Source organism: Chenopodium album, chromosome 14, assembly GCF_948465745.1.
Source record: "Chenopodium album chromosome 14, dcCheAlbu1.1, whole genome shotgun sequence".
NCBI lineage: Eukaryota > Viridiplantae > Streptophyta > Magnoliopsida > Caryophyllales > Amaranthaceae > Chenopodium > Chenopodium album.
This window is the reverse complement of record NC_137847.1, coordinates 41895963-41916324: the sequence shown is the minus strand read 5'-3', so window position 1 is coordinate 41916324 and position 20362 is coordinate 41895963. Positions and strand designations below refer to the sequence as shown.

General features: G+C 33.6%; 1 protein-coding gene across 1 annotated transcript; it reads left to right on the top strand.

Annotated features, from left to right (window-relative positions):
* Positions 1-598: 598 nt before the first annotated feature.
* On the top strand, positions 599-16912 carry LOC145580255 (serine/threonine-protein kinase 12-like). The gene is made up of 12 exons (XM_081637674.1): positions 599-1115; positions 2611-2685; positions 2798-2893; positions 3098-3183; positions 3272-3392; positions 4856-4935; positions 6325-6387; positions 6526-6644; positions 6854-6939; positions 8662-8783; positions 10209-10323; positions 16393-16912. The coding sequence occupies exons 1-12, from the start codon at positions 702-704 to the stop codon at positions 16456-16458; spliced, it is 1443 nt and encodes a 480-aa protein (XP_081493800.1). The 5' UTR covers positions 599-701; the 3' UTR covers positions 16459-16912.
* The last annotated feature ends 3450 nt before the right edge of the window (positions 16913-20362 follow it).

Here is a 20362-nt window from a genome sequence, read left to right as displayed (position 1 = left end):
TGCCATTAAATTTTAATATATATATATTGATTGATTGATTGATTGATGTCATGCATCAACATGAATATTAAATACTCTCTAGTTTTATATGGAGTATAATAGTTTTAATAATTTATCACTAACTAAAATATGTGGTCAAAGTTTATAATTTGACCCATATATTACCAATGGAGCAAAAAATTAAGAATCGAAGGAGTATATAATATGCATTGCCAAATGCGATATCTATAATTTTTTATGATCAAAGTTTATACAGAGTACGATTAATGTTTTTGATATCTATAATTTTGCTTTTATAAATAACGAAAAAACAGCCTAGGTTGTGTTACTATAATTTTGGCAGTTGGACACACTTACCCAAACGTAACATCAGCTCTATTTTACAGAGAGAACTCCGTAGTCCGTACTGTATAAAATTGTTTTGTCCCTCCGACCAAGCGCAATACCCAATATAATTGTTTTCCCCACATCTGACGCGCCATTTAACCCCGTCAACCCCACTTCTTCCCCTAAGTCAAAAAGTCAACCCCCCGTACTTTCCACCCACCACCTCACATCTCCCCCTTCTTTTTCTCCCCAACATTTCCCCAATTTTACCGACGCATATATAGCCCAATCCCAATTAAAAACAAAAAAAAAAAACCCAACCAAAATTCAAACCTCCATTTTCTCTCTCCTCACCTTTCCGATCACCGGAAACCATGGATTCTCCGGGGGCGGTTAGGTTTCCTCTCGGCCGTCAATCTTCTTACGCCGCCCTCGACAAATTCACCACCACCACCGCAACTTCCGACGACACCAACGACGATCTCCGACTGCCGTTGATTGAGTTGACGGATGGATCTTCCGACGGTGCGGCGGAGCCTGAGGAGGAAGACGACGGAGTAGGTGAGATTGAGATTCCGGCGAGTGTGAAACTGATGTTTGCTGCTCATGAGGGAGATGTGGATGGGATTAAGGAATTGGTTGAAGATTCTGGTGCTGATGTTAATTTTAAGGATATGGATAATCGTACTCCTTTACATGTTGCTGCTTGTCAAGGTTATGTTGATGTTGTTAATTTGTTGATTAATATGAATGCTGAGGTTGATCCTAAAGATCGTTGGGGTAGTACGGTAATTCATTTTAACTTATTGTTGTTGTTGGTTTTAATTTTGAAGTTTGTTTGATTGATTTGTTTGTTTGAATTTAGGTTATTTTATGATTTATTGGGTGTTGTTTAATTTATTAGTTTGATAATCTTGGTTCATGCAGTCGACCCCATTATATCTTGAAGTTTTTTTATTGGTTGGTTTGGATTTTAGGTGATTTGATGATTAATTTGGTGTTGTGTATAAACTTGGTTTATTGGCCGACCCACTATGTTTATCGGGTTAATGTTTGGTTGTGGAAAATTGTCTTACAATGTTGTTTGAACGTGTTTTTAGTATATTTTTTTAATATCTCTTAGATCACTGGTTTGTAAGTTTTTATGGTAGTTTTGCCCTGTTTAGCATAATATTGGATTTAAATAATAGGTGGAAGACTAGTTAATGGATGTGGTGCTTCTTGTTGTTCGGAATAGAGTTTGGTAGAAAATTTAATTGTGTTTGTGAGGAGTGATATTGTGGCTGATAATTAACCGGCATTTGTTTAAGGAATTGTTTAGATATACAGTGAGAGGTAATTGGTGAGTTTGTGGTGATCGGGAGTATCGAGGAGCTTTCGGATATATGCACTATTCATTATTATGGTGATGTGTGACTAGTGTGAGGTTTTTTTTTTCAGTTGAGTTTGAGATTAATGATGGTACTAAGATAGTATACGAAGAATTTTTATAAAATATCATGTTTTTGCCGGATCAACAAAGCGCAAATATGTGGGAAGTTGTTACAAAATATTATAAAATGCAACCCTCCAAAACAAGCCATTTTATCGCTTCAATCTGCTCTTTGTATTTAGTTATGATAATGTTCTGCTACCTGGAAGAAAGTGTCTTTTGGAAAATAAGAATTGGCAATGCACCAATGTATACCAGAAAACATGTGGGATTGGGAGTCTGTAAAGTAGTTTGTTCAATATTCTCCTGGGGCATTTCCTAGGATTTTATTTTATCCATTTTGGGTTCTTTCTTTCAAGAAACTACAAGATCATTGAAGTGTATAGGCTTATTTGTGACATAGCTACAAGTTACTCACCAATTTAAAGATTTTTCACACTGTGAAAGTTGGGTTTTATTTCAACTAAGCTGGGTTTAATGAGTACCTTAGGACCCAGTTTTACATTGACCATAATTAATGGGTTATAATTCTTGCTGAAGGTTTTGTACTGCAGCCTACTGGGTTAGCAATGAATAACTTAGCTATGAAGCCTTGAGTCATGTTAGGGGTCAGTGCGTTAGTATGTTGCGGTATTATATTGGTTTCTGAAGATATCTGAGATTCATTTGCTATCATAGTACATGTAGGTTTGACAATGTCATATGTTAGCTTTTTCCTTAGCAGCAACTTCTCAGGAAAGTTCAATCTTTGTTTTGGATTTGTTTCCCTTGGCCACTTCATAAAATTTAGGTTTATACGATGTGTGTACATGCATTTTGTCATTTGTTATAATCTTTGATTGGGCCAACAGCCACTTGCAGATGCTATATACTACAAGAATCATGAGGTGGTGAAGGCTCTGGAGGACCATGGTGCCAAACCTCCGGTATGTCATTTGATTAAACTCTAATGCAGTCTTTTATGTTGTTGATTGCACAACACTTTTGGCTTAACATATCTGCCTTTTCTTCTCCTTTTTTGCGTGTGTTGTAAAATAGATGGCTCCTATGCATGTCAAAAATGCCCGTGATGTCCCAGAATATGAGATTGATCCTCAAGAAATCGATTTTAGCGAAAGTGTAAACATCAACAAGGTACTCTTTATATTTTGTTTCACTTTCTGCATGAATTTCCATTGCTTATTAGTTTGCATTTTACTGGAATTGCTTCTGGCAATGTAGGTTCTTCCTATCTGAATGAAATGAGACTTCCTCTGCTGTAGGTCTGACTATCGCAGTTAGAAGTGATTAAAGAAAAAGTGTTTTGTTTTTTCTTTTCTTTTCTGGTTTGGCCTTTAGGGAACTTTTCTTAAAGCATCATGGAGAGGGATACAAGTTGCCGTCAAAAAGCTTGGGGATGAAGTATTCACTGATGAAGAAAAGTTGTGAGTGCTCTACATTGTGTATTAATTTTATTTTGTGCCTCTTATGTTTATACTTAAGATGATATTTTTGACTGCTGATAAAATGCAGACGAGCATTTAGGGATGAGCTTTCTTTGCTTCAGAGAATCCGACACCCAAATGTAGTTCAGTTCTTGGGTGCAGTGACTCAACACACACCGATGATGATCGTTACTGAGTTCTTACCAAAGGTTAGTCACCTAGTCTGCATTAGTTCTATTTATTTTATCTCTTCATGTTTTTGTTTCATTTCTGTGACTTGAGTCTCATTTCTGGACCTCTTCTTTCTCTAATTTCATATTGGCAGTTCTCATTTGTTTTTCTGGGAAACATTTGTTGTTGGCTGACTCATCTTTTTGTATAAGCTCTTGTCCCTACTTGCCCATTTTTTTTTTTCATTTGACTTTGTACACAGTATCCAAGCACATATTTGATGATCAGTATCTTTGACTAGGTTGTTAAAATTATAAAAAATTAACTTTCTCTGTTCTTTTAAAGCAACTTTGGAAGTTTCCTGCTTGCCAATTCACATTTTATGTCGTTAGTATCTTTAATTATTATTATTTTTTTAAGTATTTGTAAAAAGGTAATTTTGTAAAGAATATATCGAGATGAATTTAACAAGATCCAACATAATTATATATTCCTAAAAAATCACAAAAGAATGTCAAAAGAGTATGTATGAAACTTTTTATTTTTGCGAACATTGTGAATAAAAAATGATGGAGGAAATATTTTGAAACTACACATCTAAATGAATCTAACAAGATCCCAAATATTTTGAAACTACACATCTAAATGTATCTAACAAGATCCCAAAAATTCTAAATGGTACAGACAAAACGAAACTGAGGGAGTATATTTATGGGAGACTCTTCTGTCGTCACATCGTTAGAATTCTTTTGGTGTGGAATGCCGAATACTTCTTTTTTCTAATTTTCTATGAAGAGGGCAATTTCCTGATATATAGTATCACTTAGCTTTGTTTAATGCTGGCCTCTTGTTAGATGTAAGATTGCGGTACGTCATGCATTATTAACTATGGGTTCTTACCTTCCAGAAAAGCTACATCCTTTAGAATACTCTTAAGACAGCTCCACTGACCCACACCTTTACGCCTTAATCTGTTTATATCTCCTCCATCCCAAAATAAAGTGTCTGTATTGCATCTTGGGTGTCCTAAGATGTTTGTGTTGCTTATCCTTGTATTTTTACTTTACATATTTTATCATAATTCTCAACTTATTTACATTTGCCGTATAAATTACCCCAACATATCCCCAGCTTTTTGTGCCATTTTCTATTTCTTTACCTTTCTCCATACAAAATACCCATGTATTTTTTTTTTATTTTTTTACATGTCCATACAAAATACCTCTACTTTTAAAAATATTACACACTCCCTCCACTACTCTTAATTCCCATGAAAAAATAGAAACAAGCACTATATTATGGGACGAAGGAAGTGGTTTATAGAATTTGCCTTTTATGTTCCTGTTCTTTGATTGATAATTGTACACCTAATTGCTTTAGTAGAGTATATATATGCACCTATTCGTGTGAATATGATGGACTGTATGTATATGGAAACTACCGGTTTTGTGCTATTCTTACAAGTAATTGATGGTTACTTATTGCTTTGCTGTGCCTACAGGGAGACCTTTGTGAGTTCCTGAAAGACAATGGTGCGCTGAAACCAAAAACAGCAGTGAGATTTGCTCTTGACATTGCAAGGTTTAACTTCTCTGATTCATTCTCAATGGATATTGATTTTTCATGTGGCATTTAGCGATTGTTTCTGGCTCATTAGTTGTTGAGACATAGATATTAAACTTATTTGATGAATATGGGATATATCTTCTGTCAACATCAAGCTGTCAAAAGTTGCTTAGAAGATGGATGAAAAAGATGAGACTTTTTGTTTGTGTGCAAAATATTGTTGCTAGAAGAAACATAATGTAAAAATATAGCGAGTTACTCATGTTATACATCACGTATCACGTAATCCAGCTACAAAACACTCAACAAAAAAGCACCATAACAAAGCAAGAAACAACACTCAATCCATCAGGGATTACCAACTAGATGTCCTGCTCCTCGAATATCCAGTACCCACCAAGGGACAGCCAGGCAAGCTACCCACCATACAGTTTTTACCCCTATGCTGGGAACTTTGCAGAATATTGTATTTTAGTGAGTCCGGTCCTGTGCTCTTCATGTCTTTTGAAGTAGTAATTGAATCTGAAGGGTATCCACTGAACCAATTGAAGCCTTCAGTTTGCCTGTTGTAATTTTTATACCCCTTGAAAGCACAGGTAGTGAGCTAATGTCCATTACTTTCATCTCAACTTGGAAGTTATAGTGTATGTCAGGTGCTTCGTATCTTTTACAGTAGGGTACCAGGTAAAGTTTTCAAAAACTATAGAGCACATGGTAAACATAACTTATTTAAAATTTAAAAACCATGTTATTCCATATTACATTATGTAGTACAATTGTATCTACCTGGATTTGCATGCAACGAATTTATCATTGTGAATTTATTGGTTATAGTTTAGCAGTAGATGAATACTGTGCTACCTCTATCCCAATGGCTTGCCCCAAAATTATGTTGACATGTCTATATTAAGTAAACTTTTCTCTTTCCCTCTTCCTCATCTACCCCCCCCCCCCTCCTCTCTCCATTAATGGCACTTTCACATAATTTTTTACTCTATTTACTACCAAGTTTTTTTTCTATGTTCTTTTTTAACAACTACCTTTTTATATATTTACTAAAAGAAATTTTGGAATTATTCATGGGATGGAGGGAATAATAAATAGTCATATAAACAAACCAGTATATAGCATGGGTTAAAAACAAGTATGTAAATCTGATTATATCTATGGATTATTGTCTGTTAATTAATCGTCCTATGCACTAATTTCATATTTTTCAAATGAATCTTGAACCATCCTGGAGTATGTTGGCAGTAGTCTAGTCCTTCAATATGAGATTACTTGCTAAGAGAACTACAGTTAATTATAACAAAAAGTATTTCTTGCCTTTCCTTTTAAAGATGCCTCGGTATGTGATGCTCTAGGGTTCGGGGTGACTGATTGTTAATGATCCTTGTTTTGCAGGGGGATGAGTTATTTGCATGAGATTAAACCACATCCAATAATCCATTGTGACCTTGAACCTTCGTGAGTTTCCCTCCACCTCAAATATTCTTTCAAATTTGATCTCGTTGTTGGATTGGTGTTTCCACATCTGCTCTGACAGATCTTTGTTCATATAAATAGTTCCAAACTTTCTAACTTTGGATATTAACAAGATGACAGCAACATATTGCGTGATGATTCTGGGCATCTTAAAGTTGCTGATTTTGGAGTGAGCAAACTGCTTAAAGTCTCCAAGGGAGTTGAAAGAAATCGACCCATATCTTGTGAAGAATATTCATGTAAGTATTATTTGTAATTCTGATTGTTAATTTATATAACCACCATTTTTAAATTTTTTTGTTGTACTTGCATAGAGATATTGTTATTACACTATAGCTCTGGAAAACTGCGTTAAATTCCAAATAAGGCTATATAAAAAAGAAACAAAGTGTATATATTCTCATGTCACATGATCAGTAATGTCATATTTCTTTCATTTCCCTAATAGGCCGGTATATGGCACCTGAGCTTTTCCGAAATGAAGATTATGACACCAAAGTTGATGTATTTTCATTTGCTTTAATTCTTCAAGAGGTATATTTTTATTTATTTATTTATTTTATTTTTGTTTATTTATTTATTGTTATTAATGTTTGCATGTAGAAGTCATACAAAATACAGTACAAAAGTGTCAAAGCTTTAAGTGTCAGATCTTTAATCCTTAAGGATGGGAAACCACATTTTAATGATAAAACTTGATACCTCAAAGATTAATTTTTTCTTTTATCTTTTCTCTTTGAATTAGTCAAAATTTCATGTGAGACATCTTGTTACCAACTTACCATATAGCCTTGGTATCCCTGGAAGGTTTTTCTGTTCCAAGGACCAAGGGGCTGTAGCTGCCTCTGCTGTCTATTAATAATCTACCATTTTCTTATATTGAAGTTGAATGAAATAGGACTTTTTGTGAAAAACTACCTTATACAAGTCAATTTTTTTTTTGAAAAACTACCTTATTAAAAAAATGTTGTAAGAAACTACCTTTTAAACAGTAGATATTGTAAGAAACTACCTTATAAAATAGTTAACGTTGTAAAAAGCTACCTTATGGCATTGAATAAGGGACGTTTAATGGCCTATTTTCAATCATTTTTTCTCCTTTTTCCACCCAATTTCTCCATTACCCCCTTATAGCCCCTAATTCTCCTCTTTCATTGTTAAATTAAGCACATGGTAGCAACTTACAACATTTATTTTTTATAAGGTAGTTTCTTACAACAATTTTTTTATAAGGTAGTTTTTCACAAAATTTGATGTATATAAGATAGTTTTTCACAAAAAGTCCAATCAAATACTTCATTTTATAGGTATCATTTGTCTATAAATCAGTATTGTAAGAAATACTACGTACAATCTAGTAAACTTAAGGACACATAAATCTGATCCATCATATTTTTTTCTCTCATTTATGCATTGTTTTCTTATTTAGTTTGACTTTAGTTTGAATTCTTTTCTTCCACTTTCTAAAGGGCATGTTTCTTGGGTTGTGGTATGCAGAAGTATAATTACTTGCATTGCTCTTGTTCATGTGTGTGTGCTACTAGATATTATTTCTGAGTAAGCTGCAGCTTTGTGGGGGTGTTCAGTATAATTTCTACTCATGCCTTAATGCATACTCTTTTTTTTTTTTTTTTTTTTTTTTTTTTTTTTTGTGCATTGTAGTGTGCTAGCGATTGATTGAAACCTTCATTCATGCTCATACTCAGATCTGCCTTTATTCCTTAACTGGTTAGGGTCATTTAGTTGTGAGCATTTTCTTTAGTTTTCCAACTGAGGCACTAAACTTTTGCTATGTAGAAATCAAAGCTTGATATTGAAGTGTAGAAGTGATACATGAAGACTCTTTTGGATTTCTAATTCGAAACCATTTGGTCTGTCAGTATTTGTCATGCAAACATGTGGTTCTATGACAAAACTGCCTTCTTTTTTAGTAACTGATTAGGCAGTGAGTTGATTCTCAATTGATACACCCTGTTCACAAATAAATGTCATGTATATTTTTTTGGTCATTTCATCTATAAATGGCCTTCCCACTCGCACAGTCATCCTCACTCTCTCTCACCATGTTTATGGAAGCTTCATCAATTTTATGAGAAAATTATGAACATGCTTTATTAGCTTTAGGGGTGATTTTTACTATAAGGAGCAGCATTGTGGACATGATATATTTTATTGCACATGTAATCTTTTGACCGGTCTTTCCATATATTTATTGGGACTTTGATATGTCTAATAGTTTTGTTGGTGATTTAATAGATGATTGAAGGCTGTCCACCATTTGCTTCAAAGGAAGACAAAAATGCTCAAGAGGCATATGCTGCAAATGAGCGTCCACCTTTTAAAGCTTCAGGAAAATCATATCCACATCGATTGAAAGAGTAAGTGTACATTTTTCTCATGTATTAACCCTTTTATTTTACATTCTATCCTATCTTCCTCATAGCAAAAACTGATGCCCCAAACTTAAATGATAAAGAAGAAAATGCTTTTAACTGGCCTTTTTTTGTATGTACTCAATAACATAGTTTGCATGTAAATCTCGTTCCCCCCCCCCCCCCCCCCCCCAAAGCCTACTGATACCTCTTATTCAGTGTATTATACTATGAATTCACTAAAGGTTTTCGTATCATACTCCTTTTATGTGAGTATTGGAATACTTTGGTTCCTACAAAAGCTGAATGAAGTCTTTGATTAAGGAAGGTATGTGCTAGAAATATCCTAAGGTGAATTATCTAGCTGACGGATTCTATTAGGTTTTTTTTTATTTGCAGAACTATGAAAATGGATTTGGTTGTACCTTAAATCCTAGTGATTTCTAAAACATAAAGTTTTCAGTCAGTCCACGTACCCGCTGTCTACACTTGTCGTCATATACTCCATATTTGCTTTGTATGACTTCATTGTTTTAAAATCAACCTGCTTGGATGTTGTTTACATGCTTACAGAATCCACATCTAGAAAGCTCCATGGGAGGAGAGATTCTAGTACCCATTCCTCGCAATAATTGACTTGCCGACTTGGCTGAGAACCCTGATCAGATTCTATTGAAAATTGGTTACTTGATTAAAAATTTTCAATCCAAAGCCTGAAACAACCCGAAAAATATATGTTAGACCTGTACTTACTCAATGCCAAACTAACCTGTCCAACTCGACCCTTTTGATAGGTCTTGCTTGTTACTACTAAAGTAGGCTTAGCAAGAACCTGAAGTTATCAAAATACTTATCGTATTGTATATTTTAAGGTTTATTCTCCAAGATTTTGGCTAGATGCAATACCTGTGATTGTGGCATGCCTTAGGAGCTATAGAAAGCCTAGTAATAATAGAGCTCTGAGCACATCTAGTAGGGTCATAATGATGCCATTTGATCTTCATCAATAACAGTGTGTTTGGATAGATATTGGAGAAGGAAAAGAAGGGAAGGGAGGGAAGGGGAGGGGGAAATGGTGAGTTTTTCTTCCAAATCTCTCCATTGTTAAAGAGATCAATTTCTTACAATTTAATCCCTCCATTTCTCTCCCCTCCAATTTCTTCCTTCCTCATTTGTTATCCGAATGAAAAGTAATCCATCCTTCCATTTCTCTTCCCTTCCCTTCCTTTCCCTCCATATCCTTCAATCCAAACAAAGTGTAAATATTTTATGTGTTGTATAAAATCAGACATTTTTTTATCTATTTTTGTAATAGATTATCCTGCATTGTTTCGAGGTGCTTTTATGTGATGAAACTGATTAGGTATTAAGTTCCTGTCAATTTTAATCAGTTTTGTCAAGCAAATAAGGTCTGTTTTGTTCTGCAATCAGGTTAATTGAAGTGTGCTGGAATGAAGATCCCACAAAAAGGCCAACTTTCCGAGAAATAATTGCGAGGCTTGATCATATATACAGTAACCTTGGTCGCAGGAAGCGTTGGATAAAGGTGCCTTCTCTTGTCTTTCTTGCACCTTTTACTTATCTGCATCTCATCATTTGGGGAATTGAGCTGGGCAAGGGGAATGGGTTTTGGTTATCAGTGATTGGTGTGAGGCCTTGTGACTGTCCTCATCTTGCAAAGAAGTGTAGCATGTCTTTAGCTTTAAAAGAAAAATGGTATTAATTATTAAATTCATCAAAGAAATCGGTGATCTCATTGATCCCAATGAAGCAGTTGCATCCAGTTACACAGAATTCTCATAAATTCTAGTGTCCATGACCACACTTGGGAATATTTATGATCATAAAGGACTTTGTAGCATTGTTCATTGGATTGTTATGAATTGTACAGAATCACAAAAGATCGTAAATACTTCATATTGAATAAGGTCATAATGGCATATTCATTTTTATTAATAATAATGTACTCTCTCTGCTCTAAACTTGTAACACTAAGAGTTTCACGCTTGGCAATGCACAATTTGAACTATTAATGTTTTTATCTGTTGGTAAAAAAAAAAAAAAAAAGAAAGTTAGATTTTTATATAGTACATATTGAGACAAATCCAACAAGATTCCACAATTTTTTTAATTTTTTGCTTTCGTATCAATCATAATATTTTGTAATAGGGGAGAGTATGAATAGTGCCAAAATTCTAATGTTGCTACTAAAGTGGAAGGAGAGGGGGGGGGGGGGGGGTCTTGCTTTGTTGTATTGGTGCATCAAGTATGTCATTATGCGTCTGAATTCTTAAATAAATAGTAAAATTAGTCTGTAAATTTATATGAACTCGTTGTCATGTAAAGTTTGTCTAACAAGTAGATGCTTCAAGTTGGGGACTTTTTTTGTCCACTTGGGTTGGAAATACAGTTATACACGTGTTTATATTTCATAGTCCCGGCAATACTATTAATTTATTACATCATCCAGTCATCAAAAATTCATGAAATACCTTTCACCATCAGTCTGTATAAACAGTATAAAACTAGAATTTTGTGTATAATTTTCTCTAGTTGAGGTCCTGTTGGATAGTCAATTATTGGGATCTCTCCTATAGATATTTTTATCATTGTATTGACCTGTTTACCTTAGCATGAGGCTGTATTGTATTTTGCACTAGCAAAATGTTGGACCCTTTTAAATTACCCAATCTTAGCCGAAATAATTAATAATATCCTTCTGTGACTTTGTCTTTGCTATTCTTTCTTGCCTTCAAACTTTCTGGGATTATTTTTAATTGACCAATAATCCCCGTCATTGGAAATGGGTGTTGCAAGAAGGTTTGGTTACGATTTGAGGTTTTGGTTGGGTTGAATTCAGGTTGACTTTCGTTTCATGTGTTGGGGCCCACTATAAAAGGAGTGATGACCCACATACAAGGTAGGTGAGGTTCCAACCCAAAAGCATATGGTATTTTTGAGGAGTGGCCCATTAACCTTATAAACTAGTCCTCATCCTAATATCTCTGGAAGACAGTTCTTCCTTTACACTCATGTCCTCTGTCCACAGTTTTGGGGTGACAATAGTTCTGCTGGCCTTTTAGAGAAACTGAAGAGGAGAGGTGATCCACTTACAAAGCAGGTGAGGCTCCAACCCAAAACCATATGGTATTTGGAAGAGTGGCTCATTAATCTTATAACTAGTCATTGCCCTATTTGTCTATGGGACTACTCTTCCTTTACACACATAGGTCCTCAGTCCATAGCGTTAAGGTGACTATAGTTCTTCTGAAATAGAGAAACCAAAGAGGGCAGGTGACCCACAGATAAAGCAAGTGAGGTTCCAAGCCAAATTCATATGGTAATAGGAATTTAGGATTGGCTCACTAACCTTATAAAGTAGTCCCTTACTATTTCTCCGACATGGGACAATTCTTTTTCACCTATACATGGAAAAATTTCTAACATCATGCCAGTTTAAGGTAAAGTTTAGATGTATTGGGATTAAGGCTTCTATATTGTTGTTGTTAGCTGGTTCTTTGGGTGCAAAATTTTTGTTTCAAGCTCCCTAATCTTGGAATTCTTAGGTCAGATCAAGGTCATGTTTTGTCTGGTATACCTGCCAACAATGCTGAAGCAAAATTTATTGTTTCGCATTGCTACTCTTGAAAGAAAGATTTATCCTGTTTGTAATTTGTCATTTTCCCCTCATTTCCTTGCTATTTGACTTGTAAGTAATTTATTTTTCAATCTCTGCGTTGGCTCATGTCATGTAAAACGGAGACCCGAGGGCGCAAAAGAGTGGAAGAGTAGGAGCATGGGGAGTATAAACGAGGGAGAGGGAGACCGAAAATGACTTGGCTGGAAGGAGTTAGGAAGGATATGAAGCATATGGATTTGCATGAGAATTAGGTATTTGATCGTAAGGGATGGAGGAGGAAGATTTTTGTGGATGACTATACGGAATAATCACTTGGGTTCATGTAGTTGACCCCACTTATGGGATTAAGGCTTTGATTGAATCTTTGCATTGGATTTATAACGTTATGTTTCATTTTCTCCTGAGAATATGTGGATGTTTTAGCTCCTCATAATGACCTACATATGCTTTATCCTTCTTAATGTAACGTTTGTAACGTGTCTTCTCACCTCACCACTTAAAATTCATATAATTTAAGTTTGACTTTATGGTGATAAGCAATGATAAGCAATAACACAGCTTGCAACAGCGGTAGAAAATTACTACTTAAGGCTATCAGCCCAGATCCTGGAGCCGCCACAAATTCATACAAAGTATTAAGGACCATGTTCTCCGTAGGTCTTAAGTGAGTCATATCCTGTCTAATCACCTCAATGGTCTTGGTCTACCACTTTTTCCTTAAAATGATTGACTTCACAATTCTCAAATGTGCATTTGGATGTTGTCAATTGAGGTGTACATAACGTCTAAGCCTCAATTCTTTTAATTTCTTCAACAATTTCATATACACTTTAATTATCTCAATTTTATTTTTGATGTTGGGGTGAAACATCCCATGTAACATTGTTATAGTTTTCCTCTGTTAATTTATGGATTATGCTAATTGGCCACTGTACATGCAATTTATGCTTCATTGTTGCTTTATTTGACATACTCCCTCAATAATAGTCGCATTTCACCCAAATTTTTCTGTCTCTAAATCCTTTTCTTTTTATTCATCTAAAAAAAAAAAGCAACCTAACCCCACTATCTTGTTGCTATCTTTAAAAAAAATTCACCTATAATCAACTAAACCAAATCCCAATGAAACTTTTACTTGGGGATGGAAGGGTTTCAAGACTTTTATGCTACTCTGATTTCTCCAATTAGCATTGGTGCAGTGTATATGCCCTCCTATATCATTTCATTTCTCTAAATGGACCCTAGATATCCCGCCATTTTTTAAGTGAATCTCTTCTCTTAACTGGCCGTTTTTTTGCAAGTGCATCACTTCTTTTCTTGGATATCTTCTCTTATTATTTATTATATCTCTCGTCTCTCATGGCCTGATTTCTTTTCTATTGTTTGTTTCCTCTTAAATCCCCTTTTGAAATACTTTTTAGTAGCAATCCTTTATCTCCATTTTACAAGTATAATTTTGCTGATCCATTCTAAAATCAATTAAAAGAAAAGATTAAATGAGATCCCTGGTGTGTATGGAATTAAACGAAAATTTTCTGTTATCCTTTGATAGTACTCTCAAACGTTTAAGAAGGTAGTTGACATCTGTTCTGTGTCTTGCTGGCATAAAATCAACATGGCCTGTTAGATAGATGTATACCATTTGTCATTTTGATTTCTATCTTTTATAGCATCATAGTATTAGTTACTTATTGTGCTCTGTAGTAATATTGTATATGTTTGATGTTCTTATACAAATATTACTGTCATTAGTCTCCATTCATATAGCATCTTAGTGCAACAGACCCATGCCCCTATATGACTATATTTCATCAGGTTTCCTTCTTTTTATCTTATTCAATGTTCTTTTTTCTTCTTCCTTCATTATTAAGCAACGTAAGCTAACATTTTACTTTAGTTCCATCCCACTCAGCCTCCCCAAACATATGTTCTATTTCCTATCTTGTTGCAAACAACTGTGAAAATAAATATATGCCACCGTTTCTTGGTATCGACCTGGATCAGCCTCCTTCATCCTTGATGCATCTCATTTGAACCAAGGCCCTTGTTTTTTTGCTGAACATGTGCATCTCATAAGTCTGGCGAATATGAAAATGTGCTTTTCTCCTGTGTCCAATATAAACTCTAGTTTTATATCTAATAGAACCACCCTGAGCTACCCAGCATTGCTTTCATAGTTTCTTTCGTAGTCAACTTGTGCCATTCTCTGTTTTTCAACTTTCCTATTCTGTGCTACTAACCAGGATTTTTGTTTGCATCCTCTTTACTTTTACATTGTCCTTAGTTACGTGATCTCATGCTCACATTATTTGAGTTTCAACCTGCCCCTCCCCCCCTTTCTCTCCCCTGCCAAAGAAACCATGTGTTTTGTGATTTTCTCCCAGTTAGTGTCACCCTCCTGTATCTAAAAATCTCTCATTTCCTTGGAAAGCAGTAAGGAATTGGGTGAGTTACGAATTCAGATCATTAAGTTCACTATTTTCTTATAGTGACCCTATTTGGTAGCTTCTATTTCTCCGACCCGATCACCACATCCATGGACTGTCACCCTAACGACAACAACAACAACAAAGCTTTAGTCTCTTAATGATTTGGGGCCGGATAAAACATGAATCGTCATAGGGAACCATCCGATATAGAAAAAGGGACAAACAAGATAATCAGTTGAAAGAGTTTGAAAAAAGGTGTGTAAAGTGAGAAAAAGAAAGAGCATCCAAATAAAAATAAGAGTGTTTTAGAATTTAATTGAAGTGCTTGTACATAATAAGCACATCACAATTGATGTTCCAGTTGCTGCTTTCTTTGGCTCAGTTCACCGGGAGCAAAATTAGTAGTTCACTTAAAAATTTGCCTGATCATTTCTACTATGGTTGTTTCAAATTTTAGCTTTTTGTGAGAAATTAGACTGAACTCTACTAATCTTTCTATTATTCGATACATTTATTAGTATGGGTTTGAAATTTGAAGTCAGGAATGAGATAAAGGTGATGGTTGGGTTCGAACTTGATACTTACTACCATGTGTTGGTTTTTTTGGGAATGATAATTTTTCTTTTATATGATACTTAAAGGTGTGGTATGAGCCATACCTTGTCCTTGTGGCTTTGAGGTAAGGTTTGGAAATTATAATTTTCTCAAACAAACACAATGTATGGTTTGTACATATTTCATACCTAAGTTACTTGAACCAAACACCCCCAAATCCTTGAGGTATAGCTCTGCAGTGAGATAGCTTAGTGGGCTAAAACCAATAGAGGCTCCCAGTTACTGAGTCACTGGTTTTTCGCATGATGTACAAAGTAGAAGTGTGATAGTTTTCAATGGGCAATTCTCTTACTTTGAATTGTAATGATTTGAATCGAATGTCTCACTGAGCTGTCCCTTTCTTATTTGCTATGAAGCCATAGCCAGTGCGTTGTTTTTTTAATCTTAGAACGAGATGAAAAAGCCTCATTACAATAATGCAATGCAAGGGTTAAGGCTAAAGTGCCTCTTGGTACTACATGCATATATGAGTAAAACTGCATGGGTCCATTTCCATTATACCAGGATTCAAGGCAGATCTTGTGAGATGGTCAGAGGAACCAGGGTGATGGTGTGGCTCTGTGGTTTGGTATTATGGTATGAAGAAGTTTTATTCATATCGATACTGAAATCACTGATGTGTTGTATCGAAAACACTGACGTTATTTATAAATAACTGACAATGATATGAATTAAATGAGACAGATCTTGCTGGCCATCCCACCCCCCCTCCCCCCCTCCTCTTCCCTTTATAATGTTATGGCTGATGTTTCGTTTTTTGCCCAGTTTACGTTGAATAACTCTTTGAATAAATTTTTCTGTTATCATTGTTGTGGAACTTGATGTAATATCTGCTTTGGTATCTAAGTTATTGAAATTGTGTGTTTTCCCTTGTATTTGATGACTTTGTGTAAATATACAATTCTATAATTTCTGTTCCTAATTTTTACAGGTCAGACCGCTCAAATGTTTTCAAAGGAATGAATCCAGCCTTGGCAGTTCATCTTATGCTATGTGACTGCTCTATAAAAGTTTCGACAAATTCAGTAACAGTCAGGCTTCTAGAACATTATTGCCCATCAATTGAAAAGGGAAATTAAATAGTTGAAAGTGCAGAAACCAGTTAACAGGTTTTATCTGAAGCCCTTGCTTGAGAAACAGCAAGCTGGATCAAAACCAATCCCATTATTGCTAATTGTCGGAACTTCCACTGTAACAGTAATTCCATCTGCCCTAATATCATGTAAATTACAATTGATAGTTTGATCCTATTGAATATATTTGACAGTATTGCTAAAGGGGAGTACAGGAGAATTTTTACACAACTATGTGAATCTAGTTGTGTAGAATGAGTGTTTAGTCTTCGACGAAAAATTACTCAACTTTTTTAGGTTGACCTGACCCTCTTCCTGTTTACGGTGTAAAATTAATTTTTCTTCATTGGAGTTGATAGAAGACCAAATGTTGTTTTACCTTCCTTGTGAATCTGTTTCCATTTGTTCTGTACCAGGTATATGCAAAACATTCTTCTAGGCACCTCTTTGTGAAATGATGTCTAACTGATATGACATTGCTAAACTTGTAACCTAACAGAATCTGTACTTGTGATTACAAGCTACAAAGTTGGTAACTGTTGTTATCTTGACATCCTATTGACAAAGTAACAATATATTATTGCCCGAAACAGGAAAAGAAAAGGGAAAAATAGAGGGAAACGCAAGAGAATTGAACAAATGTAGATATAGAAACTGTCATTGAATCCAAACTTTCAAATTTATATCCATAATCTTGAATTACATTCGTCTACCGAGTCTCTCGTTCTATCCACCAATTTGTCAAGGATGCATGTTTTAATTGAATTTTGACTGAAGTTATGGAAAGACAGCTTGAGAGTTTAAGGCTTATCAAGTCTAGGTGGTCACAAGAACGGCAACTTCTCTCGTTGGTCTCGGTTTGAACCCAAAATAGAATGTAAGGAACCACTAATTGATAAGAAAAACTTAGAAAAACTTCAAACCAAGTTTGCATCTTAAATTACCAAAGGAACTGGAAGGAAAATATATATATATATATATATATATATATATATATATATATATATATATATATATATATATATATATATATATATATATATATATATATATATATATATATACACACACACACATATATATATATATATATACACACACATATATATATATATACACATATATATATATATATATATATATATATATATATATATATATATATATATGTATAGAAGTATAAAATATGGCTTGTTTATATTAACCAGGACACAAGTATTGATTTTGTACCTAAGAATAAGTTTGAAGTGAAGGTTTAGATTTGACTAGGTGCATCTACTTATTTGACATCGTTTTTTGTTTAAGTTTTCTGTTTTTTTGGAAAACAACAAATCGAAAATAAGAGACAAGAAAAATGTGTTTCTACTTTTCTGTTATTAGTTTTTAAAATTATCATGATTTTAATAAATTTGACTAATTTTTGATTCATTGTATATTTATATGACATATATAGTATGATTTTTTTTAAAAAAAAAAAAAAAAAATCAAAAAACAGAAAACCACAGCGATAACAAACGAATTGTTGGTTTGCGTTTTGCATAAGTTGATTTATTTTGCTAAGGCCTATACATAAACTTAAGTCAAATAATTTGTGTAAAGGAAACATTTGCAGGAACATAGAACATATAAACGGCATAATAATTTAGTATAATAGTAAGTGATTTGACTTTACAAATTAAAAAACCATTCTCACTAATCTTCAACATCTTTATCTGTGAGTGAGTTGAATTCACATTGAAGATTGAGATTCTTTAGCCAATATTGTGTTACTTCACCCATTAATCTATAAATAAGTTTTAATCAATAAAAATAATTTAACTATTATTTATTTTAGAAGAAAAAATAATTTAACTATTAATTCAAATAAGTTTTAATCTGAAAAAATAATTAGACTATTAATTCAGTAAAATTAAGGTTTTATTAGTAAATATAATTAACCATTAATTTAGTACAAATAAGTTTGACTTTAATCAGTAAAAATAATTGAAGTAATGCTTAAGGTCACTAATAATTAAAGCTATGATCAAATAAAAAGTAATGCTAAAGGTTAAGTGAAAAACATTTTTTTTTTTTTATTTATTTGAAAGAAAGTGAAAAACAAATATAATAGTGAATAAGTTAATAAAATAAGTTTTTTTTTAAAAAAAAAAAATCAAAATATAAAATTTCTATTCAATAAAAATAAGGTGAATATAATAGGACCTTAGTTGATTAATTAAATAGATGGCCCTAATCAAATACTTAATAAGAACCTATTGTAAACTCTCCATCATTTTTAAAGGGTCATAACCTTTTATTTGAAGCTTTGTTTTTTTTTTTGAAAACATTTGAAGCTTTGTTTGGGGCATGTAAATATGTCTTTAAAATTCACTTTTGAGTTATTGTTTGACTCAAGTGGTGCTGCATTATATTACAAGGAATTTCATTGAAAAAGTTAAATAAATGTCCTTTAAAAACTAATTCAAATGATTATTGTTAAAAAAAGAAAAAAGAAAAAAAAATGATTATCCATAGATGTATAGTATGTGCCAAGAAAAAACTAGTGGGTGTAAATTAATCTGATAATTTCATCAATTTTTTAATGTAGAGAAAGTCATAAAAGTTAATTAATTTTATAGACAAAATTCAATCTCTGATCAATTATCATGGGTGCCACCCAACATACAACCTTCAAAGACAAAACGATTGTGCTTCCCATTTTCAAGAGTTTGAACCAATTAATCTATGTATTAACACCCACAATATGGTTTCAACCATTAATTGGTAATATTTGTAAAGACAAGTCCTGTCTTATTCAATGTTAGGTGTGGTGTAAGTAGACATATTACCAAGCGTGCGTTTGCCTTCATCATGATCTTTCAATAACAAATAATCCCAATTCGACCTTGGTTTTGTTGGTTTAAACTTGCACAAAAATGTTTGGGTTATTCAAGATGTCTTGAACCATAAAAAGTGAACTCTAATTATTACTTAAAGAATTTTCCTTCTTAATTCAACAACTTATTAACAATTATTAAACCATTTTCGCTTTCAAAGTTATGAGAAAACCACATTTCACACGTACTTATTAGGTTTAACGTCTTTGTTATGTAATTAATTGCATAAATTAGTTCATAAAATTAAAAGACATGATTAGCCTTCCTATATTCCTAATATATAACCTAAACGCAACTATGTGTGCATGCATGCTACCCTATCCTATTCTAAATCAATCACACTCTCATATATTATTGGACTGACCTCTAATTAAAGCACGTTGAGTCAATTCAATCCGTTTATTATTTTCATTGAATTATATAACCTTTAAATTGATCTTTCCTTTCCATTGATTGACAAAGCAAACAATTTGTACTATTTGCACTTGCATAAACTTTGCATAATACAAGACATACATTAGAATACTTGGGCCACACTTTTAACAACTATTTTTGGGAATTTTTGTGCCTTTTTAATGATAAACTAACAAGATAAATGGTTGGACATGTTTAGCCTTAGAATATGTTACAACTCAATAGTTTTAAGATATTTACCTAATTTTACCACCCCAAATTCTGTAGAGTTGTTGAAGCTTCTACTTGTTTATGTCAATAGTCTAAGGTTTGTAGCTAGCTAGGTTCCATGTAAAAGTGAGAAAAATAACATCCTTCTATGGTTTGGAATAATGAGTAAATTACTTGCTCAACTAGGGAATTGAAGTCATACTATACTTTGCAAACAAATCTACTATGAGGTCTAGCTATGACCTTTTTCATATATATATTGGTGGAATAATGAGTATATCTATCATTGTATGTTACCTATCCATATATTACTCAAGGCGATTGGACT

Coding starts and splice junctions, on each gene's coding strand:
- LOC145580255 (XM_081637674.1), top strand. CDS start 702: ATGGATTCTCCGGGGGCGGTTAGGTTTCCTCTCGGCCGTCAATCTTCT. Junction 6,645..6,853: donor ATCTTGTGAAGAATATTCAT/GTAAGTATTATT, acceptor TTTCCCTAATAG/GCCGGTATATGGCACCTGAG. Junction 6,940..8,661: donor TTGCTTTAATTCTTCAAGAG/GTATATTTTTAT, acceptor GTGATTTAATAG/ATGATTGAAGGCTGTCCACC.